The sequence below is a fragment of the Tamandua tetradactyla genome, chromosome 14 (assembly GCF_023851605.1).
Source record: "Tamandua tetradactyla isolate mTamTet1 chromosome 14, mTamTet1.pri, whole genome shotgun sequence".
NCBI classification, from domain to species: Eukaryota; Metazoa; Chordata; class Mammalia; order Pilosa; family Myrmecophagidae; genus Tamandua; species Tamandua tetradactyla.
In genome coordinates, this window is record NC_135340.1 from 84,701,907 (window position 1) to 84,729,898 (window position 27,992).

General features: G+C 40.9%; 1 protein-coding gene across 14 annotated transcripts in view; it reads left to right on the forward strand.

Moving 5' to 3' along the window:
* Positions 1-27,992, forward strand: part of IQCH (IQ motif containing H) — a 242,045-nt gene that overhangs the window by 176,680 nt on the left and 37,373 nt on the right. For 13 of the 14 annotated variants that reach the window (XM_077128303.1, XM_077128304.1, XM_077128292.1 and 10 more), the window contains one exon: positions 23,350-23,520. The exons of the other annotated variant lie outside the window; for it this stretch is intronic. In XM_077128303.1, coding sequence (XP_076984418.1) covers positions 23,350-23,520 — 171 coding nt within the window. The remainder of the gene's footprint in view (positions 1-23,349; positions 23,521-27,992) is intronic. 14 annotated transcript variants of the gene reach the window in all.

A 27,992-nucleotide genomic window follows, 5' to 3' on the forward strand; every position in this document is an offset into this window, starting at 1 on the left:
GCTTCCTGCCCCCACCTCTCTCGATATCCTCTGACCTTCCAGCATTTTAAATATACTTTAGTTGTTTTATATTCATTATTCTCAGTTTTATGGTACTCCATTTCAGTCAACTAATGGTTTCAAAGTGAGAGTTTTTGTTTTTGGCAGTTTTCAGCTTGCTTGGTAATCATTTTTCTATTTGCCTTCCTGTGCCCTCCATGGTTTTTTCATTCTGTTCTCAACCCTGCACGTTAAGAGAGAAAAGGACAAATTGAAGGGTGTTCAGCAATCTCTCTGGGGTCAGGTGAGAACAGAAACAACACTTCCCTAGTGGAGGGAGCTGAGTAGCAGGGAAGCAGTAGAGAAAAGGCTGGTGGGGGCAGCCCTCCCCAAACATTTGTCATGAGAAAGAAGGATTAAATCTGTGGTTTCCTGGAGTTGGAAGGAGGATGGAACTACAGGGCCAATTGTAGTTCTTATTTAGGTTTAATATACGGAGAATCGCACACAGCAATGAGGGGAGGGGGTGGCTCCTCTTCAAACACAGACGTCCTGTCCCTGGTCTTCTAGGATAAAGTTCCCACCTTCACTTGGCTGGCCCCAACTACCTGTCAGCCTTGTCTCACCTCCCCTTCCCCTCTTTTTCTATCTTCTCCAGCCACACTGGCCTCTCTCAGTCTCTCTTACTCATGCTACCCCTCTGCCACAGGGACTTTACTACCCCCCCACCCCTCACCTACAATGTTCTCGCTTCTTCTTTCTACCTAGTAACTCCCTTCTCATCCCTGATATTTCAAGTCAAGCCACACTTTCTAAGCGGAGCCCTTCCTGGCCTCTCTGACAAAGTCAAATTTTCCTACTTTAGGTTCTCACCAAGAGTCTTCCTGGACTTCCCCTTGTCCATGCTTAAATACACCTTCTTCAGCAATGAGAAACCGGAGTCTGTTTATCCTCAATGTATTTATTTATTTGCTCAGAGAAACCAATCCCCCAACCATTCTGGTTGTCCCTCTTGCCTGCAATCTGTACCCTGTCCCCGCACCCATGTCCTGGAGTGTCATGTATGTTTTAACTTTGTTTGTAATACTCTTCATCACGCTTAAGTTTTGTATAGTCAAATCTAGCTCTGTTCTAAATTACTATCTCACTTTGAGCTTGTCACTTTCTTTGTATGCTCTTCAGTTTTTTTATCTATAAAATAAGCAGGTTAGCTTCTTTGACTTCAGAGGAACTTTCCAGTTAAAAAAATTATGTACTTCAAATACACTTTCATATTTATATTGCAGTATAATATTTTTATATTTATATTCAGTATCAGTGAATTAAAAATTCAATAATTATAATAAGAATCCACTTTAAAAATTTATCACAGGAAGTAATCACAAAAATTTATGTACGTATCTGCTAATCACAGTATTACTAAGATAGCAAAGAAATTCAAAAAGCCTTAAATTCCAATAATAGAAAATCTGTTAAATAAGAGAATTGATTACTATGAAAATATTAAAAGTCATGTTTTTTTGAAGACATGAGGAAACAATTCACAGAATCATGGAAGAGTGAAACAGAAATTACACAAACAATATATGCAATATGATAACAGTTGTATAAAAAGAAGAAAGCCGAAAGAAACTAAAGATGTGTACGAAGATCTAATAAGTCATTAATTCTGGATAGATAGAGAGTGTGGCAGGCAGAATAATGGCCCCCAAAGATGTCCACACCTTAGGCCCCGAAACCTGTGAACATGTTACCCCTTGGCAAAAGGGACCTTGAGATATGATTAAGTTAAAGATCTTAAAATGGGAAGTTTTTTCTGGATTATTCAGGTGGACCACTGTAATCATGAGGGTCCTGATAAGAAAGAGGCAGGAGTAGGAGAATCAGAGGGTTTTGAAAATGCTTTACCCTGATGTCTTTGAGGATGGAAGAAGGAAGTCACAAGACATAGGAAAAGGCAAGAAAACATATTCTGCTCCAAAGCCTCTAGAGGCTGACACCTTGATTTTGGCAGTCAGACTTCTGACCTACAGATCTGTAAGACAGTAAGTTTGAGTTGTTTTAAGCCTGTAAATTGGCGGCAGCTTGTTACAGCAACAGGAAATATACAGAAAGTGATTTCTATTTTGTTCTTTATGCTTTCTGTATTACATTTTCAAAAGTAAACATGTACTATATTTGTAGTCAGAAAAAATATATGAATAATGATTATCATAAAGTTGTATAGAATTTTATAGTTTGCAAAGCACTTTTACATACATCATCTTACATTCACATATGTCCTGAAGTAGACATGGGAGGCAGAAACCAGAGATGACTGCATCCATTTCAAATTTCTGTTCTCTGGCCCTAGCTAAACTCCGATAATTTATCGTGCAATGGTAGAAGCCAAGGGAACAGGGAGCTGAGGAAAGATAGATAAAATGACAGTGGTACCCCAAGAACAGGCCCACGATTATAAACCAACTCCAGATAAGAGTGTGAAAAGTCTCACCCAGACCTAAAGACATGTCAAGTTCTAGGGTAGCAGAATGGAGGCACAGTTTTGGAAATGTAGGATTTAAATATTGGGATATCAGAACAGCATTGTTCAGGCATGAAAGGAAGCCAGTCCTGGGAAATGGAGCTGATAGGAACATGGTACAAAACTGCTCCATCAGTGCACTAGGGACCAGATTCCAGTACCCGAGGAGTGGGGAAATTCAGGCTTTCAGTGACTCCATAGAGAATACATGGAGGAGTACATGGGCGGTTTGTGGTAGAATGTTTGCCTTCCATGCAGGACACCCAGGTTCAATTCCAGGACTGTGCAACCCCCCCAACCCCCCCCAAAAAGAGAATACATGAAGCTACAAAATACATGGGGCCACACAGTAGCCGTGTTACTGTCCTGGCCTTCAAGTGTGAGGAGAGGGGAGAGGCTCTGCCCCATATTACAGTGAAGGAATCTGACTCTTAAACAAAGAGCAGCAAAAACTAATTCCAAACCCTGATAGCTCCTGGAGCCTGATGGACAGGTATTTAGTGGGTTCCAAGAGGGGTCTGAAGCATCTACCAGAGGTTCACTACAAACAGTTGAAATGGGGCTTTGGATAGAGGAGGGACTGACACATTCATTTAGCAAATACCTTCCAAGGGCCTACGCTGCCCTATGCCTGGTGCTGAGGGGACAGAGATGAACAAGACATGTTCCCTGCCATCAGGAAGCTCATTTCTTATCCATCATCCGGTTTCAGTTGACACATATGCACACAATTGTATTGTACTCTTATTGGTTCTTTTGTTTTGTTTTTGTTTTGTTTACTTTTTCTCTTATTGGTTCTTAAGCATAAATATTGCCTGTATAAGATTTATTTTATTTTCGGGGGTGGGGAAGGAGTGCAGGCGCCGGGAATCAAACCTGGGTCTCCTGCATGGCAGGCAAGAATTCTACCACTGAACTACACTTGCAGCCCCCGCCTCTACAAGATTTTGAAATCCTTATGAAAATGCATTGAATTTTGTTCTTTTTACTTCTTCATGATGTCTGACCCAATGCTGGGCACATTACAGCCAGCCACCTAATCAATATTTATTGATTGATAGACTTTTAGAACTTTTAAAAGATCCAAATCGCTTGAGCTTATTTATTCACTTTTGGGAAATTCTAAGAGAAAGACAGGAGTTTATTGAGCTTCTATTATGTACAAGTCATGATACCAGTTGCTAGAGAGACTGCAAAATGCAAAAGACGTGGAGGTGCCTGCCCCTCCAGAGCCCTCAATCTAGTTGGGAGACAGGCTTGAAAAATGAATTACAAGAAAAGGCTTAAGTGACAAATACATAGAACAAAAAAAGAGACATCAAAAAAGTAATGTCAGTTAAACTTAACATTTAATGTCAAATGATTTGCTACATGAATTCAGAGAAGAAAAATATCCCTCCTATTTGAAGCAATTGAGAAGGGTTTTTATGCAGTTGATGGGATTTGAGCTGAAGGGTAATTAGTATTTGGAGGAGTAGAAGAAAGAGCGTATTACAAGAGAAGAAGATGGTATGAAGGGTGGTAGAAAAGCCTAAGGCACTGATGGGTGAAAACTGATCGAAGTCTCCAAAGTATCACATCTGACTTGCCTCGCATAAATATGCACTTATACATCCTTCTCTAAACAAATAGATTGGAAAAGAGGCAGTCTGTTGAAACCCTCAGATTAAAAACTTGTTTGCTTCTGGATAGTTGTTAACTTTTGAAACAACTATATCTGTTTAAGCATTGATAGTTACTACTTTTATCTAAAAATAAAAGAAATCCAATCTTTAAGAAAAGTTTAAGTGAAAAATAGCCGCAGGTGACTAGTATTAGCCCTTCCTAGATACACAAGGTAGCCGCCAAAGGAAATGAGGCCTGCTGTAAAGTTCAAATTGTTGGGTAAGACAAAAATGAGACTTTTCCGTATCTCAGAACGTATCCTGTATATCCTGAAAACTGTTTCTAAGAGCTTCTAAATACAGATATATCAGCCTTAGAGAAAAGAGACGTTTGAAAATATTATCATTGTGTGGGTGGTAGGTTCTGGTCCCAGCCTTTCCACTACCCAATTGTGAGACGTTCGACAACTCGCTTTACCTTCCTGAGTTGTGTTTTTTCATTAGCAAATGGTGAATTCCTGCCCTCCTTCGCAGAGGCTGTTCTGAGAGGCTGAGCAGATATAGGGTGCTGTTCTTATTAAATCAAACGGCATAACCACATGTAAAACTGTCACAGAAGCCCTCAGCAGGTTCCCAAACTGTGAGTCGAATCTGAATTGAATTAGCATTATTTTTAAAAGTCAGTGAACATTTTCATCATCTCAAAGTGATATATAAGCATCAAAAATGAATACAATTATTTCCAAGAATGGAAAAAAATCTACAGAAATATCATAATTCCATCTTGTTCACTGTTGTATCCCCAGCACCCAGCACCGTATCTAGTATATAATAGACACTCAATAAATATTTATTAAATGAATGAAGGAACACTTCTTCCTAGTCCCCCTGCAATACTCTCATTTGCAAGAGCTCCCTATCTCTATTTTCAAGATTTACAAGGTATTCACCAAGGGAGCTCAATGAGATTTACTTTTTCTTAGGGAAGTTATTTTATTTATATATAAAAAGGTTAGCAGTGTATATCTAAATTAAAATTTAATAGACCTTTGGTATAAACAGAAGTGTCTATTATAATTCAGTATTTTAAAATGCTATAATAGGCACATTGTTAATCATGAGTTAATACCTAGCGAAGGGAAAATAGATCCCAAAGGGTTTTGAAGCATTTAAGTAAAAGACCTGTCCCTTTAAGAGGTCTGGATCTTTGAGTCAGTGAGAGACCCGTAACATACAAGTAATAGCTATGATGATGATGATTGTGATGACTCTTTAATAAGCGCAACGATGCCAATAAACTTTACAGTGAAAATTGCGATTCTGTTTCTTATCACTGATAGAGCAGATAAACTAGTGGCCAACTTTGCCATACATAATATTACCATATGTGACTTTTCTTAAATGTTTGGTTAACCCCCTTACATTGTACACCTCTGTATTCAGGGAGATTGAACCTAAGCCTGATATCAACTCCTGGGTAGGACTTTGGTTGGTCCACATGATTTCTCTCCAGTTACCCCACTCATGATTCTTCAGATACCAATTCTTGTCGTGGAGATCTCTGTTTCCTTACAAATGAAATCCAGACACCTTTCTCTGGACTTTGAGGCCTTTAACCAACTTTAATCACCAGAACCATTGCGAAGGTAGGGAAAATCTGGGCACTCACACTGCATCCCGTGTGTGTCAGGTGCACCGTGGTTCTGCAGGACTCAGGAGGGCCGCAGGCAGGGGCGAAGGAAACGGCTCCCTGCTAATGCTAGAAGGACTGGGGTTACAGTCCTTCCAGTCCTCTCGCCTGCCGTGCGAGAGCCAGGTTCAGGTTGGTCCCAGCATCACAAAAACAAAGCTAAGAAGTCTTTTCCTACTTCCAGCTGTCACCCGCGGCCAGGACTTTTTGTGTGATAAATTTTCCCATGCAAAGTTGCCCTTAACATTCTTTTTAACTTAATTTTACCTGTATCATAATGTTGGGGTGACAAAGTGCAAAGCAAGTTGCTCTAGGCATTACCTATCTCTTAGAACAGCCCTGAACCACCGCCACCACCTCCCACCAAATGGCCCTCGTTTCTTTTCTCATGTGTCTCACCCACAGGATTCTCCAGGACAAGCAAGCAGACCTATTTTGTGGCTTCCACATTCAATAAGTGCATTCTCATCTCCAGGCTTTAAAATATATCACCTTCCTCCTCACAACTCACCTTTCCTTCCTTTTCTGTCAATATCCAACTTCCAAAAAAAATAGAAAGGCTGTATAACTATATAGCTTTTACAGTGTGACCATGTGATTGTGAAAACACTGTGCCTGATGCCCCTTTTATCCAGAATATAGACAGATGAGTAAAAAAAAACATAAGGATAAATAATAGGGGGTGATAAGGGGCAAAAGAAAATGGGTAGATGGAAACACTAGTGGTCAATGGGAAGGAGGAGTAAGGGGTATGGGATGTATGAGTTTTTTCTTTTTTCTTTTTATTTATTTTCTGGAGTGATGCAAATATTCTAAATATGATCATGGTGATGAATACACATTTATGTGATGATATGGTGAGCCACTGATTATATACTTTGGATGGACTGTATGTGTGTGAAGATATCTCAATAAAAACACATATTTTTTAAATCCAATTTCCCCTCCTTCGAAACATACATCAAAATCGGGGGAGGTGCCAGGGTAGCTCAGTGGTAGGATTCTCACCTGCCATGGGAGAGACCTGGGCTCGATTCCAGGCCCATGCACTTCCCCCAAACAAACAAACAAACAAAAATTCAACAAATGGTGCTGCAGTAATGGATACTCACATGAAAAAAAAAAAAAATGAAATGTGACCCCACAGTACAGCATACAAAAAAAAATTTCAAAATCCAACTCCTCAAGCAAACCCACTTTAATCCATTTTCAACCGCCTCGTCATCCACTAGCCTGTAAGAGCTGAGGTATGATTTTGAGGGTCAGAGGGATTATTAATGTTGATATTAACTATTTATTGAGTTTTTGCCGTGTATCCGTCACTTTGTTTTTTATATGAAGTCTCCGTAATCCTCCCATCCTGAGAGGTGGGAACTATCCCTAATTTACAGATGAGGACCCTGAACCTGGAGCGACTTGTTCAAGGTTACACAGCTACAAAGTGGCAAACCCAGGGCCCAGACCGTGACTCACCTGACCACGAGGCCCGCCTCCTTCTCTCACAGCAAGTGCTGACTGCCGGGCTGCACTGGGTACAGGGACTTCCTTTGTCAGTATCCCCCTCCTCCTACACAGGAAAATGCCTGCTTCTCTTGTATAGCCTCAATATGCTTGTTGAATTGAACATCTTAGAGCCAGAAAACACATCTCCTGTTTTTTCTTAATATATTCCGTCCTTGTGCTCGGCACATACGGTAATCGTTAAATGTTAATGACTAAGCGAAATGGAATAACATCGTTGTTGTGGTAGCCATTTGTAAGCTTTAAGAGTTGAAATGTGCAGCCCATACACAGCACCACAGCTGGGAGTGCCATATTGCCATTAAGCCAGAAGGTGGATTCACGGGACGGGAACATTGAAAACAGACATCACAGGGATGGTTAAGTCAGTTTTCCAAACCACTTTCTACAAGTAGGTACTGCTTTCTCCTCATAATAATTTCACAATGATTAGCCTGCTAGGTGAGAAATCCCAGGCAGAAATCTGAATGTCAGAGGAGTTTAAAACAACTCCTAAAGAATTGGGTCAGTATTTGAGGCGATGTGGACAACAGGTAGGGTCATTTCTATAGAGCTGGTCAGAAATGTAGGAGAACTACCGTCTAGATTTCTATTACGGCGTTATCTTTTAGGATAAATGCCCTTGTGCTTATAATTAGATTGATGAAAGGCAGTCTCATATTCCAACACTATGGATATCAAAATGTGTATTTGGTGAGGAATAGTGTCTTATTACCAAATTCTACTTCCTTTTGCTTTCTTTTCTCATAGCACATTTCCTACTTTTTGCCAAAATCACACTATGTCACTTTTTAACTTAATTAAATATATAGGCAATTACTGACACCATCTGTCTTCATAGGAAAAGAACAAGAAGTGACACAAAAGACTGGAATTCTGAAGGGAGATAGTTAGCAAACAAAATCTTCTAGCTCTAGTACAGTAGTGATGATTTTATAGGAGCCCTTCCGTTATCTTAAATCATAAGTTTTTTTTTTTAATAATGAATTTGAGCTATACTTAAAGTGTGGTAGTTTTTGGTATGATTTTTTAAAAAGAAAATATGAAGCAATCCATTGCTTTTTCAGTGAAGCAAAAACTTAAACATGTCATTGAACATCTGTTACTAGTACAGTCTAACACAGCACTTAAAATCCTTTAAAACCCTGAAAACCTTTATAAAGTTACATGAATCTTTTGCATAAATAGAATGGTTTCAACAATACATATATTCCTTTAAACATTTATTTTGCTTTCTTAAACATAATACTCTTTGTGTTCCTTGTGGTTCCTAACCCTAATGAAACAAATGGAATGGCTCTCCCCTCTGAAAGCTCCTCCCCTATCATGCCACGTTCCTAACCCATCTTAGCTATGTCTGTTTTGCTATGTCTATGTTTTTAGCCTCTTTAGATTTTTTCACAAATGTCTTAATATCAGAATGATATTAAACTTGAATCCGCTGAAACTTGATCAGGGTAAATAGGGACCAGTATAAAGTGCAAGTCCAAATAAACTAATGAAATTTACCCTGTATGGGGGAATGTAGGCAGGAAATACAAAGGAATTAGACAAAAGTCACACACGGCTACAAGAAGAGCATGGGATCCCCCTCACATTGGCAGCTGCCACCACAGAGGAGGACACTGCCTTCCCCTGCAACTCTCCCCTGGACTAGAAGGAGCACAAGTTGAACCCCACGTGGCAGCAACTGACTGTGCTACCCTGTGAGCAGGAGAGGTCTATAGGACCAGAAGCATCTCTAAGGAGGCTCAAAATAAAGACACTTTTTAAAAAAATTTATTTATTAATTTAAAAAAATTTAACAAACCAAATAAAACACCAACATATATAATCAGTAATTCACAATATCATCACTTAGTTGCATATTCATCATTTCTTAGAACATTTGCATTAATTCAGAAAAAGAAATAAGAAAAGAGAAAAAGAAATAAAACGAAACAGAAAAGAAAAAAAAAGTTTATACCTACCATACCCCTTACCCCTCGCTTTCATTGATCACTAGCATTTCAAACTAAATTTAAAATAAAGACACTTTTCAAAGGAATAGTGTGATAAAATGTCCATTCATATTAAAGACTCTATGGTATCCCAAAGAATTTGCTACTCCAAGTGTTTTTTGAGGAAACATCAATATACTTACTTTGAATTTCACATTTTTCTCCTTTTAACTTCACTTGTCGATGCAGGGAATATGAAGAAAGTAATTATTATGTTCTACAAATTGCCTTTACGACTCTGTGTAAAATGCTTAGCAGATTCAAATAAAAGGGGTAGAATGAAGAATTTGTACTTATCTGCTGTGGCTTTGGAGTCTTCTAGTACATACTCTTGAGAGGAAGCTGATGTTAAACACTGAATTGAAATTTAGATGAAAAGGAGGAGAAGGCGGAGGGAAAGGTGAAAGAAAGGGCAAAAATGTTGCCTTCTCTCTTAATGTTGTTTATTTCCTTTGCCAGCAGTTGAACGTAGGGAAAACTGGTATCAGAGACGGTAGGTCAGTTCAAAGCAATCTCTAGGATGGAGCTCAGCAGGACAGAGGCTGAAGCCAACAGCAGAGCCCAGCAGGTCAGTCAGGAGAGAAGGAAACTTACACAGGGGAAACTACAAGGGGATTTTCAGTCCGCAGTTACTCAGTTGAAATTGTCCACAGCACCCTAAAGTTTCACCCATGTATTTCTGGAAAGTGTCATCGCAGGTAGGAACCTTGGCTTTTTGCCTATGCTAAAGGACACTATTTCTTTGTTCTTACGCAGCTCTTTTGTTAAAGGCTCTCAAAGTGCTTTACGGACAAATAATGGGAAAAGTGAGGCAGAAAGATGATGTGACTTGCCCAAGGTCCCAAGGTAATTCACAGGCTTCCCCCTGGCTTCGGAATCATCTAGCGATACTTAGAGCTTCTTGGTGTGACTACCAGCCTCATGGTGACGCACTCACATTCCACCAAGCATCTGTTTCCCTTGCCGGATTGAAAATATTCTCCACAATATAGCACGGTAGAAGATACCTGGGTTTCAGAATTAAGCAAACCTGGATATTAATCCTAGCCCTGCCCTTAGCTGTGGAATTCAGGCATGTTTCTTCAGTTCTTTGAGTTTCCATTTCCACTCGTATAAAATGTTAATATTAATACCGACCTCACAAGGTTGTTGGGAGAATGACATGAAAAAACAGATAGGAAAATACTTTAGCACAGTGTAGTTCCTCTTCCTTTTTCCTTCCCCAAGTCTCCCTCCTAGATTATGTCCTGCATGCAGTTAAATAGGGATCTTTCTAAATATTGCACTACCATCAGAGTTGGCACATCGGCTAGCTAAGGCCCCAAATATTTCAAACAATAGTGTTTACAAAGGCAAAGTCATAGAATCCAGATTCATCTCTCAGATACCTGAATCCAAAAGGTTCCATTATGATGAACGTGTACTATCTGGGACTCAGCCTTACAATCACCATATTAGTCAGGACTGGCTTATTGGATTAGCAGAATGGGGCTGAGGAAGTGTCCCTGTGGGAGGCACAGGGCTTGTGGTGAGCCCCGGGCCACAGAAGGTAGGCTGAGGCACTGGGGCCCCCAGGGTGAGCTGCGAGAGGGGAGAAAGCAGATGGGGTGTCTAGGGCCAGCCTTTCCTGTGTCCCATGCCCGCTTGCCTGGGACCAGCCTTGCCTCTCTTCTGAACTTGACCATACCTAACCCCACGCAGTCCAGGGGCTGATAACAAAATAAAAGCCTGCGATGGGGAACAGGAGGAAGTGCACTGACTTTTAGGAAAGTGACACTGCAACCTCAGAGGGCAGTTTTTTGTGGCAAATGCTTCCAGCCTATGACTGTCTACTGAGCCCCAAGTATTCCCCCTTGCTGGACACTAGTTTGCTTTAGTGTATGTAGCAGGTCTTTTTTACCCACACATGGTAAATCTTTTTAAGGTCTAGACTTGAAGAATAAATTCAGAGGGCAGTTTGTGAGGTGATTGACCACATGTTTTCTGATTCAGTCAATATTTACACAGTCAACTAGATGCAGACAAGTAGCCATACAAGTTGTGTAGGCCTCTGTCCTAGAGTGGAATTCCTAGAGACTGGGTTGTATGTGAATGTGTGTGTGTGTTTAATAGCTTTGTGGAGATATAATTCGCATAGCATGAAGTGTACCCTTTTAAATGGTACACTATAGTAGCTTTTAGTATATTCACAGAGTTGTGGAAGCATCACCATTATCTAATTTTAAAATATTTTCCTCACCCCAAAAAGAAAGCCTCTAATGGTTATCAGTCTCTTCCCAATATCCCTTCCTCCAAGGCCCTAGAAACCATTTTCTGTCACTATGGATGTATCTGTTCTGGACATTTTATATGAATGGATTCATACAATATGTGACCTTCGGTGTCTGCCTTATTTCACTTGGCACAGTGTTTTTAAGGTTCATCCATACTGTAGCATGTGTCAGTGCTTCATTCCCTTTTATGGCTGCATGTTGTTCCACTGGATGGATATGCCGCATTTTGTTTATACATTCAGCAGTTGATGGACATTTGAATTGCTTCCGCTTTTAAGCTGTTATGAACATTAGTGTACAAGTTTTTATGTGGACTTGTGTTTTAAATTCTCTTGGTTATATATCTGGGAGTGGAATTGCTGGTTCATATGGTAACTCTATGTTTAACTTTTAGAGAAAATGCCAACCTATTTTCCAAAGTGGCTACACCATGTTACAGTCCCACCAACAATGTATGAGGGTTCCAGTTTCTCCACATTTTCACTAACACTTGTTACTGTCTCTCTTTTATATTATAGCCACCCTAGTGGGTGTGAAGTGGTATCTGGTTGTGCATGTTTTAAAGGAAGGTTTTTTCCTTTGTATTGTTTAATTGAAATACTAAACAAATACTTATTGATCTCTGCTTATCTCAGGAGTGCTGCATAGGATGATGATATGAAAAAGAGAAGTCCCTGTTCTTAACCTAACTCTCTCTAAGACTTTGCCAAGTGTGAAAAAAAAAAACAAAAACTTGCCTTGGAATTGAAATAAGAGATCTGAACTTGGGTCTAAACTCTGCTACCAATCGTGTCTCTTCCCATCTTGAAGCTTTGTGCCTCTTTTAGGGATTGAGGGGACTGGACTAGACCAACTTCATGGCCATAGTTCCAAAAGCCCAATTTTTTGATTACACATTTTGTAACAAAGATTGTTCTTTACAGAACATTCTGGATTACCAGAGTTGTCAAGGAAACAGGAAGGGGAGGCAAACTCTGCTGTCACACATTGCAGTGATGGAGCCGAGGCTGTGTGCTCATCCTCACTGAGGGAATGCATTGCTTTTTTATGACAGTGTTCCCTGTCCACAAGGATGACACACAGGAATTTTCCCCAGTAAGGAGGCTGTGAGCTGAATGGGTCCCAGTTTGGACAAGCTCTTGGTCTTGGTCTGCATCCTGGCAGGTGTGGACTCATTATAAAGAAGCTCTCTTCAAGATGTGACTTCAGTCACGGCGAAGCTCACCTAGATCAGGCTGGGCTTTCATCCAGCTTGCTGGTTACCTTCCTAAGCAGAGTAAAAGTCAGGTGGAGAGAGAAACCACAGGGAGCAGCTAAGAGAACCCAGAAGAGAAAGGCAAAGACGTCACCCTGTGATAAAGAAGCCAAGGACCAAGGACCACCAGCAGCCAGTTCCAGAAAGCCACAGTCTTCTGGGAGAAAGCATAGCCTTGTTTTCTCCTAGCCTCAAAACCAGGAGCCAGTAAATGCCTGATGTCTAAGACAACCCATTGTGTGATAATTGTTTCAGCAGCCAGGAAACTAAGAAAGAGATTACAGAACAAGACTCTTCTGCTTTGAAAACCCACACAAAAGCCTTTTAGATATCATTTATAGTACGAAAAAAAGAGTGCTTCTGAACTAAACAAATCATTCACCAGTCCTGACATTTACAGCATGGAAATTAAAGAAGAATGACTATATACAGTATCAGATTACTATATTGAATTGCCTGGGAAAAAGCATATATAATTACTTTAGTCCTGGAAACCTATAATAGGTTATAAAAATTGGGTTTTCATGTTTACTGTAGTTTGGTGCTTAATACCAAAATAAGAAATTGGCCTTCTAAAATTTCATAATAAAAAAGTAAGGAAGGAGCGGGCCACGGTGGCTCGGCAGGCAAGAATGCTTGCCTGCCATGCCAGAGGACCCGGGTTCGTTTCCAGGTGCCTGCCCATGTTAAAAAAAAAAAAGTAAGGAAGTACTTTTCTGAACTAAAAAGAAATAAGTATGAAATTCTGTAACTTTAAGAACATAAACAATATTATTTAGGCCATCAATCTTCAAGAGTAGTGGAGGGAGGATCAGAAATGTATAAAGGTAATGGAAACAACTTGGAAAAGGAAAGCCATAGTAAATTAAAAGATTTGTGATTTTTTTTAAACTTAAATGAAAACATATAAATACAGCTGCTGATTTTGGTTTAACTTTCAAGATTTTCCATTTTGGATCCCCAAATTAATTTTTAATATTGTTTCTGCGCATCCTGAAAGAATGTCCAAAGTTACAGAGTAGCTTTTGGCGCTATGAAGAAATTAGGCTCTTAATGCCAGTAATGAGATAGGAGCCGTGGAAACAGCTGAACTGGGAGACAGGAAACTTGGTTTTTGGTCTCAGCTATTCCCTTAATTGTGTGACCTGAACAAGTCATTTCACCTCTCAGATCCTCGTGCATAAAATGAGGAGGTGGGAATGATGGAAGTTGTTCTACGTCGACAAGGACAGGCTAAGACCTCTCTGGACCCTGGGTATTTTTAGTTTAGAAAGTCTTCCCACCCTGTGACGTGTCAAACCTACCGAGATGCACCCCCATCCCGCATAGGATGCGAGTTAGACATAAATGTATGAGTTGGGTTGCACTTGACTGACTTGTTCCATTTTGTGGACAGTTTCTCAACATGTGGTAATTATAATTTTGTGGTTTTCTTTTCATATTTGGGAGCCTGTAATACTTTTTTCAGAATCCAAATATTTTGGAGGCCGTTGAAAATCATGGTGGCCCCAGACATGGTCGCCTTCCTGGCGCTGCGTGCTCCTGGCCCCTCCAGAGGCCGTCTAAGGTGGGTGGTGCAGAGCGCGGAGCTGCAAGTTAAGCCATGCCCAGAAGGTTAAACAGGATCAGTAGAAACACAGGGGAAGGCCTCCGACTGTTGTGGATCAGGGCCCAGGGTGAGTGCCCAGACAGCCCTACTTCACCTCTCTAGGAGTCTGGGCCATCCCAGCAGTCCCCACTAGGTGGCACCACACCAGAGGCTGCAGCCTCCTCTATTGATTTTTTACGTAATGCAAACAACTTTCACCAAATAACATAGTCAAATAAATATGTTACTAATTGAAGCCTTTTATAGTGCAGTGCACCAACTTCTTTAAAACCAAGTATCAGGTATATTGTTTGCCACAGAGGGAGAGCTCAATGCTGCCTGGCTAGTCAGTGATCAAAAGAGGGAAAAAGATGTCATTTACTAACTGCCTATCAAAGTATGTTCTTTATAAGAAGCTGAGATTCTGGAGCCTGTTTGTAAACAGCACCTGAGCAGATGTAAATGTGCTCCCAGTGTCTGAGAAGCAGGCAAGACTACTGAAGACAAGAGCTAAGCAAGAGAGTTCCTACACCTGCTCCTGACTCTGCTCCTGGCAAAGAGGGAAGAAAAAGTCAGAGATTTGTTTCTGTCAGTCCCCAGCACTAACTGTCTTACACACCATTTCGTATAGTTACTGAATTCTTACAACAGCCCTCAAAGACAGCTACCACCAGGTCTGTGTTATAATAGACAAGGAAACAAGGCTCAGAGAAGGAAAGGAAATTGCTTAAGATCACACAGAGACAGCAAATTACAAGGGCAGCTAAGTCCTATAACTCTGGTCCAGTGCTTTTTCCATTCCAGGGAAGCCACTTGCCTCCCTCAAGGCACAGCCCTCTCTATTCCCCATTACCTTTGGGTTCTTCAGAGAAACAAAATGAACAGGTGTGTTTGTGTGTGGGGGTGGGGGGGAGAGAGATTTTAAGGAATTGGCTGACACAATTGTGGGGCTGGCAGGCTGTAAATAAATTCCAGTAAGAGTGATTTTGCACTTTTGAAATCGAAATCCATAAGGCAAAGCCGGCAGATTGGAAATTCCAGGGGAATTTGATGTTGCAGTCTTGAAGCTGAATTCCCTTCCCTTCTTAGAACCTTCAGTTCTTTGTCCTTAGATGATTCCAACTGATTGGAGGAGACCCACCCACCTTATCAAGGGTAATCTCCTTTACTTAAAGCAACTGATTGTAGATGCTAATTACTTCCTTGAAATACCTGCCCAACAACATTTGGGCCAGGCTAAACAACTGGATACCACGACCACCTCAGTGGACTCATGAAATTAACCATCACAAACCCCAACCTTTTCCTTTGCCAAGCTGCTCCTGTCCTTCTCAACCTTGTTTCATCTTGCCTTAAAAATGATGGAGGGCGGGCCGCGGTGGCTCAGCGGGCAAAGTGCTTGCCTGCTATGCCGGAGGACCTCGGTTCGATTCCCGGCCCCAGCCCATGTAACAAAAACGGAGAAACAGAATACAATAAAAACAAGAAAATGTTTAAAAATGTTTCCCTTTCTTCCTTCCTTCCTTCCTTCTATCCTTCCTTCCTTCTCTCTGTCTTTCCTTTAAAAAAAAAAAAAAAAATGATGGAAAGCAGAAACAGCTGCCCCTTCCTGTGCCTTCTAGGGAAGTTCTCAGGTCCTACAGACATCCTCTCTCCCCACCCAAAGACAGTCTTGAATCTGAAGCCCAAAAGTAGCAACAGGGAAAAAAAACGAAGCTGGAGGTCTTGCACTGCCTGACTTTAAGGCATATTATGAAGCCACAGTGGTCAAAACAGCATGGTATTGGCATAAAGATAAATATATCGACCAATGGAATCGAATAGAGTGCTCAGATATAGACCCTCTCATCTATGGACATTTGATCTTTGATAAGGCAGTCAAGCCAACTCACCTGGGACAGAACAGTCTCTTCAATAAATGGTGCCTAGAAAACTGGATATCCATATGCAAAAGAATGAAAGAAGACCCATATCTCACACCCTACACAAAAGTTAACTCAAAATGGATCAAAGATCTAAACATTAGGTCTAAAACCATAAAACAGAGGAAAATGTAGGGAGATAGCTTATGAATCTTACAATTGGAGGCGGTTTTATGGACCTTAAACCTAAAGCAAGAGCACTGAAGAAGGAAATAAATAAATGGGAGCTCCTCAAAATTAAACACTTTTGTGCATCAAAGAACTTCATCAAGAAAGTAGAAAGACAGCCTACACAATGGGAGACAATATTTGGAAATGACATATCAGATAAAGGTCTAGTATCCAGAATTTATAAAGAGATTGTTCAACTCAACAACAAAAAGACAGCCAACCCAATTACAATATGGGAAAAAGACTTGAACAGACACCTATCAGAAGAGGAAATACAAATGGCCAAAAGGCACACGAAGAGATGCTCAATGTCCCTGGCCATTAGAGAAATGCAAATCAAAACCACAATGAGATATCATCTCACACCCACCAGAATGGCCATTATCAACAAAACAAAAAATGATAAGTGCTGGAGAGGATGCGGTGAAAGAGGCACACTTATCCACTGTTGGTGGGAATGTCAAATGGTGCAACCACTGTGGAAGGCAGTTTGGCGGTTCCTCAAAAAGCTGAATATAGAATTGCCATACGACCCAGCAATACCATTGCTGGGAATCTACTCAAAGGAATTAAGGGCAAAAACTCAAACGGACATTTGCACACCAATGTTTATAGCAGCGTTATTTACAATTGCAAAGAGATGGAAACAGGCAAAATGTCCATCAACAGACGAGTGGCTAAACAAACTGTGGTATATACATACGATGGAATATTATGCAGCTTTAAGACAGGATAAACTTATGAAGCATGTAATAACATGGATGGACCTAGAGAACATTATGCTGAGTGAGTCTAGCCAAAAACTAAAGGACAAATACTGTATGGTCCCACTGATGTGAACCGACATTCGAGAATAAACTTGGAATATGTCATTGGTAACAGAGTCCAGCAGGAGTTAGAAACAGGGTAAGATAATGGGTAATTGGAGCTGATGGGACACAGACTGTGCAACAGGACTAGATACAAAAACTCAAAAATGGACAGCACAATAATACCTAATTGTAAAGTAATCATGTTAAAACACTGAATGAAGCTGCATCCGAGCTATAGGTTTTTGTTTTGTTTTGTTCTGTTTTGTTTTTACTATTATTACTTTTATTTTTTTCTCTATATTAACATTCTATATCTTTTTCGGTTGTGTTGCTAATTCTTCTAAACCGATGCAAAGGTACTAAGAAACGATGATCATGCATCTATGTGATGATGTTAAGAATTACTGATTGCATATGTAGAATGGTATGATTTCTAAATGTTGGGTTAATTTCTTTTTTTCCGTTAATTAATAAAAAACAATTTTTTTCACACACACACAAAAAAAGTAGCAACAGAAGGAAAGATACCTCCAATGAGAGACTGATTCTGTTTTATTCCTGCGACCCAGCCAAGCACATCCTCCATGAGAACAGTCGAGAAAGGAGAAACGTGTCTGAGGTCTAGTTCTCAGAGCTGCAAGTCTTAGAGTTGGCTTTGTTGGAGGATTTATCTTTTTAAAAAAAAATTCACCAAGTGGTAAATCTTCCAGGTTCTTGGTTAGCTTCATAGATACATCTGACCCTAGCTGAGGGAGGGTCCATCAGAACTATTATTCCCAAGAATTAGTCATGGGAAGTGTGGCCCAGAGAGGTGACCGCCTGGGATCGAGAGTGTCTCAGACCGTGGTACCAAGAGCTGGGGCTTTTAGCAAATCACTTAACCCTGGCGGGAGCCGTGTAGACCTCTCTTTACAAAAAAAAAAAATTAGAAGAAGAAAAACCTTGAGATGCATCTGCAAAACAGCTATGGTTTCCTACAGCTCTAAAATTCTTCAATTAACATTATTTAATCTTATAAATTAGTCTGTCCATCCTGTATCTACCTGATGATCAGCAGAGAAGATTGACAAGAACAAACCCTTTGCACCAGAAGTTTACTTGCCCTTGGAGATGGTCTCAGAGTCTAGGGCCAGAGCACATCTGCCCACATCTGCATGCTCTGTCACCCAGCCATGCCTGTCATGGGGCAGAGGCCAACGGTACAGGGAAGAGCAGGTGGCCTCCGTCTGTCTGCCTGGACCACCTGAGCAAAAAGGCTCAGTACTGGGCCTCTATCGCACCCCTCCCCACCCAGAAGCATGCAGTTGTCTTTCATCCCAAAGCTTGTGGCAAAACAGAATTGGGAACCTGGGAACACAGCAATTCTGGGCAAGCTCCCCTCTGCCTGATCCTGTTTCTGTATCGCACACGTTTGTTTAAATGTCGACGAGGTGTTCGTTTTCCCTGTGTTCTGCCCCAGGTCTCCCCACGAGCTTTGCTCTAAGCACAGTACCAGTCATGGCCATGGAAAGCTGGGTGCCCTGCAACACTTCCCCCACCCACCCCTACTAGCCCTACCCCTTTGCAGAAGTTGCAGTGAACTTCTTTGTAACCAATCCAACAGAAATATAATATAAGCCCCCAACACAAGCCGGCTTGTAATTTTTAATTTTCAAGTAACCTTTATTTGAAAAGGAAAAAGAAATGGGTAGAATGAAATTTTAATGATGTTTGTTTGGCCCAACATAACCATAATGTTATTTCAATGTGTAATCAATATAAAAATTATCAGTGCGATATTTTACGTTCCTTTTTATGTCCAGTCTTTGAAATCTGGTGTGTATCTTCATTTACATCTTGTCTCCATTCGAACCAGCCGCATTTCAAGTGCTCAACAGCTTCACGGGGCCAGTGGCTACCATGTTAGGTAGCGCGGATCTAGAATATATTTGCACGTCTGCGTATAATTGTACTTAATATAATTCTGCTAAGGTTAACTTTAGCATTTTGCTATATTCTCATCTGGTCTTTTCTATGTACAATATTATTTTTGCAAAGCTGAAGTCACATTGCTTATATAAATTTATAGCCTCCTTTTGCTATTTTATGCTTCTTCCTTCATCATCAAGAGTTATTCACAATAACCATCTGTAATGATAATATCATAGACCATCTCATCGCTTGGATGTATCATGATTTTTTTACCCACTCTCCAAATATTGGACAACTGCAGTTCATCAATATCAAGGATAATGCTCAGATGAATATTTTTGTGTTTCTTGAACTTTTTAAGGCCTTGATCTAAATCTCTCTAGTAATCTAACCGTTTTTAACAAATTGATTTTTGAATGCCATTAATCAAACTATCTACAAGTGACCTATGACCAGAAGCTGAGGCATCTTAGGTTCTTGTCCAGCCCCTCTGATTCGTGGTTCTGAAACCTAGGGCAACCACTTTTCATCTCACACCAGCGTTTGCTGCATTCAAACATTAAGCATTGTACTAGATGATTTTTAAGAGTCTTTGCAGCTCTAACCCTCCGTGATGTTTTCCCCTCACTTTCACATCTAATAAATTAACCTGTCAAGCGAGTCATTACAAGTCCTGCAAGTCATGTTATAGCCATCTCCTAAAGATTTTAAAATCCATCCACTTTTCTCCTTCCCCATTTGTCCTGTCTTTGTACCAGCCACCATCATTGCTTATCTAAATGGCGGTGGGAATATGCAGTGCAGAGAGAGATGAGATTAACATAGAAGACCAAAATCAAGAATAAGATTAAATGAGATAATATATGCAGAAGCATTGGGCTGGTCAGAGGAGGTGCTTAATGAATATTGGCTAGATTTGAATCTGAGACCAGCTCTAAGACCCCCACCTGACCCCGTTCCTGAAATGTTGCAGAGGAATTCACAGTCAAGCATTAGAGACATGCATCACCGATGTGCCCTGCTGCGTGCCAAGTCCTGCCCCAGACTTTAGGTGCTGCGGGAAGACAAAGACTCAGAAGCTTCCCTTAAAAGGCTGACAGTTTTGGGGGAGGGTGGGTGGGAGCCCCTTTACACAAAACAAGCGTGCCTCAGGCAGCATCTTCAATGGAAAAACCAGATGGAGAGCAGAACAATTATCTGAGCAATACAGACAAGCCTGCTGTTGTGAAAAAGGCTTAAGGAAATTTGTTCTACTGTTTCCTTTGTGAACCAAGGGGTTTGGACATCCTGGAGAAGCAAAAGTATTCCTGTTCTAGAAAAGATCAGCATTCTGGTATGTGCTCTCTGATCTCAGGCAAACCGTGAAGCCTATCTTTGCTCCTCGGTATCCTCGTGGGTAAAATGGGGATAGGACTCCAACCTAACCATTTACATTCATTGAGTTGTGAACCTGAACACAATGATGTATGGGGAAAACAGCCATTAAATGGAACAATCCAATATTCCACATAGACAGCTGAAAAATGTGCCTCCTAAGATTCTACTTCTCTAAAATGAAATGGTTAGTAATCATAAATAACATTCCTATTGAACTTTATTAGGCACTTTTATATGCACTTATTTTGTTTTCAAACCTGTGTGTAGTAGATATTATCATTTGTTCCTTTTACACGCAAGGAAACTGAGATTGAGACAAGAGTTTAAATAAATTGTTCAAGATTATACTGCTTGTAAGAGCCAGATTTAGGCATTCTTAACTCCTTGGTTCTTACTCTTTCCCCTTCACTGTGCAGCCTTTCTATTAAAATTCTTATCACCAAAACATTACTATTTATAAACATAAATATTTGTCACTTATATTTCACTTTTATCAGGGACACCGAAGTGTCAAAATAGAAGCTCTGAAAAAAAAAAAGCCTGGATTTGAATCTGACGTGAAAAAACAGCATGTTCACTTTCTCATTTTAAGGAAAAGAAGCTGTCCCCATCTGATTTGCATTTTATACCATACAGCAGGAAATATTTAAGTTGACAAATAGGATATTTACTACTGCAACAGACACTTGGCAGTTAGTTTTTAACAATTGTTGTAAATGTGATTTATTTGCTATTATAAAAGGGCATTACTGTGCGAATATGACTCCTGAAATTAGCTTCAGTTTAGCAAGGGGCCTTGACAACTTGACCCCTTAATATCCTTATAATGATGCCATTTACATTCAATGCTTACTCAAGTCACTCACTGCTAGATTTGTTTGAGCGGAGTCCACTCTAGGGCAGATGTATTATGTATTTTAACAAACCGAGTTGGTGTAGGGGGCACATGTAGGCCTTCTAAGAGGGAAAAGTGTTTAATCAAGTCTTCATGAAAATGTGTTAGTTTCCAACTTCCTACAGTGAAAAGGCATTACTGCTAATTACAGCATACTCCAGAAATACAATACTTCATGTATTCTCTGCATGACATTTCCATGGCATGGATTCTATTAAACAAGAACATGTTTTGGTTCTCCACATCTTTAACTTCTAATTCATGGGAAACTGAGACAGGGTGAGCATTGGCTGGGCCAGAATCAGCAACATCTCTTCCAGCAGAGAATGGGAAGAGGAGGGACTCCATCCATGGCCAGTAAGTCCCAGCACCCCCACTTCCTAGCTGTGTGGACTTGGGTAACTTTCTAAGCCTCTGTTTCTTCATCTGTTCCATGGAAATGATATTTTCTGGGTCATTATAAAAATCTGAGATGTTGTTGGTAAAGCACCTGACATAAGTAGGTAGTTGATAAATGAGAACCAGTTGTGTTTTGGTTGCACTAAATCTCAAATGTCACCTTCTCCATGATGTAGCCCTGACTGCACTATTGGGCCCAGTCTGTCCTTTGTTTCTGCCTCAGGAGTACTATGTTGCATTTCTTTATTATATTACATATTACATTGTATTCTAATTAATTGCATAGATATGTATTTTTTTTTCTCCTTCTCAATGGCAAGAACCATGTCATTTACCTAGTCAAATGTACTAGTACCTTGCATTTCAATACCTAGCCCAGGATATGCCTTCAGCACTGAACTGAGAAGGATTCTGGGGGTGCTACTGGGTTCAGTAGGGATGAGGGGACTTGACAAGGGAAATTAAGTACGTCTGCCACCGGAGGAGAAAGAGGTAGCACCTGACCCACTTTTACTGTTCTGATAGCACAGTGAATATTGGTCAGAGGAATGAATAGACATTACTTAGTTGTCTAGTAGTTTATAGTACCTTATAGCTTAATCTGGTTTTTGTTTGTTTGTTTGTTTTGTTTTTTGCATGGGCAAGCACCCGCAATCAAACCTGGGTCTCCGGCATGGCAGGCAAGAACTCTGCCACTGCGCCACCATTGCCTGCCCTTGATCTGTTTTTCAAAGCATTTTCATTTTTATTGCCTTGTTGTATTTTTTTAGTAACCCTATGCAGCTAGGGTAGAGGTTAACACGATTTAACAGTTGAGGATGCTGTAACATCATGATGGTGAAGTGACTTTCCTTTACGTTCATAGTAAAGTGGTGGTAGGACTAAGACTTACAGGCCAACTGTGGGTGGGTTTCCTTTAAGTATCACATTGAAATTCCCAAAAAGGCTGTCACTGCTTTTTCCGAATTAAGGCCATATTGCTCTTTCCTCTTACTTACTCACTCTTTCTATCATACTTAGCTCCCCTGCTTCCTATTCCACTTTAGTTCCCCATCCTCTGAAACTTGTGTTCAGATTCATTCTATTCAGTAGAAAACATTGCACTGATCACTTTAGAAACGCAAACAATGGACAGGAAGATCAAAGTCAACACAAACATTTTAGAACTGGGCATTTCCATTAGATTGTCTTGGCCAAATATTTTTTTTCTGTAACTTCCTACAAGTACCTAGAATCTTCTGCTTAGATCAGATTGGAGGCTGTATCCCTCAGATGAATGAGGCAGAAACAGAAGCAAAGATCTCAACTCCAGGAAGTCCCATGCTTACTGGTTTAGTGTGGTCTGATATGGTTCAGACTGGCTAGGGATAGTTTGAGGGCCTTCTCTTCCATTTGCTGATGTCACTGCACGGCTCCTGTTTTAATCAGGTGTGGGCAACAGACCTCGACCTCTGCTATAGTGACCAGCTGGCCCTGACTCAGCTCAGCTTATACCTGACGAACGGCCATCTGGATTGCAGTATGAGCACCTTTGAAGTGCCCCGCTTTGTTCCAAAGAAAGACAAGAGAGTGAGCCATCGTGAAGCCCTGCCGGTGCTGGTAAGCAACAGATGCTTCCTGATGGTCCCCTGTGTTAGCAACACGCCACGGCTGCTTACTGAGCTCTTGCTGTGTGCTGGGCTCTTTGAATGTAGAAAGAAGAAATCACCTTAGGCAAATCACTTAACCTCTCTGAAATGGGTTCCAGGAAGGTTTTATGGATGTATTGGTCAGAAAGAAGCAGCGCTATGTGGAAATGTGAAAGAGCATGGGCTCCACGGGAGTGGCTCTGGATATTCCCCCCAGCTCAACTCGGTTCCCTGGGCAAGTACAACTACACCTACTGCTTCAGTTCCAAGCCATTTCTGACAAAACCAGTATTTCTCTAGTCCAAATCTCTTTCTGAGCTTCAGACTCCCAGATCCAATATCCCACAGAACTTCTCTAGGTAGAGCCCCCAGAGCCAAATGACCCAAGCTGCATCTCTCCTCCCCACGTGGCTCCTCACCTATACTGCCTCTTGGAGAATCAGCCAGAGGCACATAGGATACTCCCTCGCTCCAAATTCAGTCAGCACCCTGGTCATTCTGGCCTTGAAATCTAGATTCTCCTGTCTCTCCACACTGATGCTGCCTTAGTTTCAGCTCCATCATCTCTCACACTGGGTGTTATAATAGCTCCTTACCAAGATTCCCTGCCTCTGGTCTCTCCCGTCACCCCAAACAAATGCCACAGCTAGGGTGGTTGAGATGAACAGCAAATCTAAACATGGTGCTCCCCTGCCTGTAGCTTTTCAGTGGCTCCCGTTGTCTTCAGGAGAATCCGAGCTCCCCTACATGGTTAAGAGGCTCTTCATGATCTGCCTCTGACCACTACCCCAGCTCCCACCTCACCTCCAGCCCCATCCTTGGGGTTGCTGCCTCAGCAGGGCCAGCAGTCCCGGGGCTGGTTGAAGCTTACCAACCTCAATAGCCCCAGTCTGGGTAACAAAGGGTAAATCTCCATGGAGCAATGGATGCTTGATTAAGCAGGCTAGGGAGTTATGGGGAAGGAAAATAAAGGATAAGAGGTCAAGGTGGACCTTAGTGGAGATAAGTGCTGAGAACAAAGTGGGGCTTTCTGGCAATATCTGCTGTTTTAGCAAATGAAACTTCTTGAAATCCTAATATGTCAGATGGTTAAAAGAGGAACTCTCGAGATTAATAGGACCCCAGCACAGGTGCCCAGAGTTCCCTTATCAGAGGCAGTATCTCCTGCCTGTCTGTTGAGCCTCTTTGGACCCAGGAGATGCCTCTGTGTTTAAATAACTCTTTTTCAACTCTCCCCAGGGAGCCCATGGTTGCCTTCCTTGGCAGAAGCTCAGTGGACACGCAGAAGGGTATCTTAGATGTCCTACAGGGATTTGACTGTGTCCCCTTTCTCCTTCTCAATCCACTAGTCCTGTGAAATAGCAGCAGGGGCATTGCCTGCAGTAATCCGCTTTGTTTCCTGTTTATTAAGAAGGAAAAGAAAGTTGGTCTGGGCAGGAGAAACAGACCCTTGTTAATTAGATCCCAAGACCTTGCTAAGAATATCCCAGGTCCAGCCCCATGTGTGGCCTTGCCATAGACCTCTGGGACCCCACGTTCAACATGAGAGGGAGGGACAGCAGAAAACCTTGAGTCCTTCTGTCTTGGTGAACTTAGCTCCATGTCATGTCTAAAAGGAAGCTGGAAGCTGAATTAGTATTCAGTTCAAGACTTCCCAAAACAATTTACTGCATCTACCTATGTTGCATCAGAAGGTTATAAGCAGAAGTTATGCTTTGAATGAGAAGCATTCTCCCATTTTCCCCAATTTTGCCAGTAGGTTTCATTTCTAGCTACAGGCAACACACAGGAATGCTCCTGTGATCAAGAGTCTTAAACACTTTAGAAACTGCTTGCACACAAGAGGGAAACATTATGATCTTCAATAATTCAAATGTCTCTACAATCACTGAAGAGAAGCTGTGCATGTTTTCTGATGTAGGGATAAATTGAAAGTGCTTTGGGTTTTAGAAAGATAAATGGATGCTCTTGCCCTGGTGCCTGTGTGTGCGCGCGCGTGTACACATGTGATAGAAGTGATAGGGTAATTTTTAAAAAGAAACACGACACATGCACACGCACTACTACTTACAACCAAACTGAAGCTTCCTGGACAAGTGTGAACAGGTTTAAGATCAGTTGACAGTCCCCTTGAAGACCAAAGAAAACACATGAAACTGCAATGATAATGAGCGTGTGTTCAGATCTAATGCCTACAAAATGCTCCCAGTTTAGGCCCATTCCTTTAATAATATACTATGCAAGGGAAAAGCAAAACTTCTCTGGATTCTAGAAAGAGCTGTTGTCCCATGTCAGAAACAGGTGGCAAAGAACTGTCATTTAGACCTGGGTGGAGGAACAGGCTTCTGATCAACTGTCCTCCACAAGGAGCACTTGACGGCATAAGAAAGAGCCAATAAGTCCCAGACATGCATGTTCTGTAAAAGAAAAGGAATCACTGAACTTTTTAACTTTTAATTAAAGTTTTGTCTGAATTGGCCTAAATGGTTACCCTTTTCCATCAGTTTTTATTCCTCTCTTCTCTTTCTGGACCCTTAATGCCATAGTCAGTGTGTGGCCGAAAAGTACTGCCTTTTCAAACATCTTAAAACAATCCAGGTCATTTATAAGCATTTTAACAGCACATGATCTGTAATGAATGATTAAGTAAAACCTTTTGTGTTAAATTATGATGTTAATAATGATTCTGTCTCCTATAATTTATTATGAATTCTCAAATGCTTCGGGTTTGATTTTGATAGAATGCAACAACAACAGAGTTTATGCAATGACTTTATTTTTAGAACTCCTTCTTTGAAGGCACACATTTCCCTGCGACTGCTGCTACTGTAATTATGTACAAAACCAATCACTCATTAGAGTTAGGATACATTATCTTCTAGACAGATGAGGCTAAATAAGCAACACATTAATAATGCAGAGAGCAGTTCATTATGCATGTGGATGCCTGCTTCATAACTGAAATAAGAACCTCATCAGCCTCTGCCAACCTTTAAACAATAGTTCTGTGTTATTGCAGCCACATTCAAGTTTACGCTTGTTAAACTGCTACTTGGATTATTTTATCAAACATTCATTTATTTCTGGTCCCTTACTGCCGAGAACAGATTTTGGAAGCTCCTTTTTTAAGTTAATGATTTGAGCAATGGGTGTTATTAATTCTCAGAATATTATAAACATGATTAATTTTCAGGCAGAGATTTATTACATAAGGATTTCAACTATGTCAACTGAAATGCATCACTGTCAAAACAAGTATCATGGCGAAAATAGAATATGCTCCACACTTCAAGTACTGCTGCTCACAAGTAAATCAATTTAAATCGTGGCTGAAGCAAAATTATATTCTCCAGTGAAAAGGAATATTTCAAGCTTCTTTTATTTGGCTTGAAGCATTCTTATTAGATTGTGATTTAGAAAGGTAGTTTAATAAGACTAGACTTCTACCAATAATATTTTGTCTTCTATTTTTTCCCTGTTTTTCTAGAAAAGGCTAACTTTTGAAATTCCCATCACATTCCAAATATAGCTCAGTGGAAATTTGCAGTGAAAAGCACTGGTCTGGGAGGACAGGAATCATGAATTCGGATCCTCTCTCTGGCCTCAGTTTCCTCATTTGTAAAATAAGGGAGGGCTAAATGATTCCCAGGGGTCTCCTAAGGGATGTGACTTTGGGGAGCCTGTAAAATGGGGTCAGGAAGCCTCACACGTGGTGGAGTGCTGCAGGGTTGAGTATTTCCTGTGCGAGGACACAGGTACGGCCCATCCCTCTGTACCGCATCTTTCCATGACAAGGTCGTTCTCTTCCAAAATCCTTTAGAAAAGAAGCAATATTGTTGTGACAGTTCACTTCCTTAGATCTTAAGTATTAAAGGTATTAAAAATGGATATTGAAAACACCTAAGATCTGGGTGGGCAATGGTGGCTCATTCTTGCCTGCTGTGCCGGAGACCTGGGTTCAATTCCCAGTGCCTGCTCAGGCTTAAAAAAAAAAAAAAAAAAAAAAACACCTATGATCTTAGAAGAATAAACTAGAAATAAATCAGCAGGTATTTTTCCTGTCCTCAAAGAGCTCCAAGTTTATCAGAGGACACAGATGGGTCAAGCAGATAACTGTAGTTCACATGATAATCACATCCAAATGTCCGTACCTTTACTCTATGCCAGGCACTTTGCTAAACACTATACACAGTGAATCTTTATGACAACCCAGTATATTATGCAGGTGCTGTTACTATGCCCAATTTTAGATAAGGAGATTGAAGTTCAGAGGTGTTAAACAATTTGCAGAAGGTCACTCAGGTATTAAATCCAGGGTTTAACCCCAGGCCCGTCGCATTCTAAAGCCTGTATGTTTGACCATTGTGCTGTCCAAAGTGCTTTGCATGGCCTGCAAGTCAATGATTTGGAATTAGAGTGGAGCTTACATCCATTCCTGAAGAG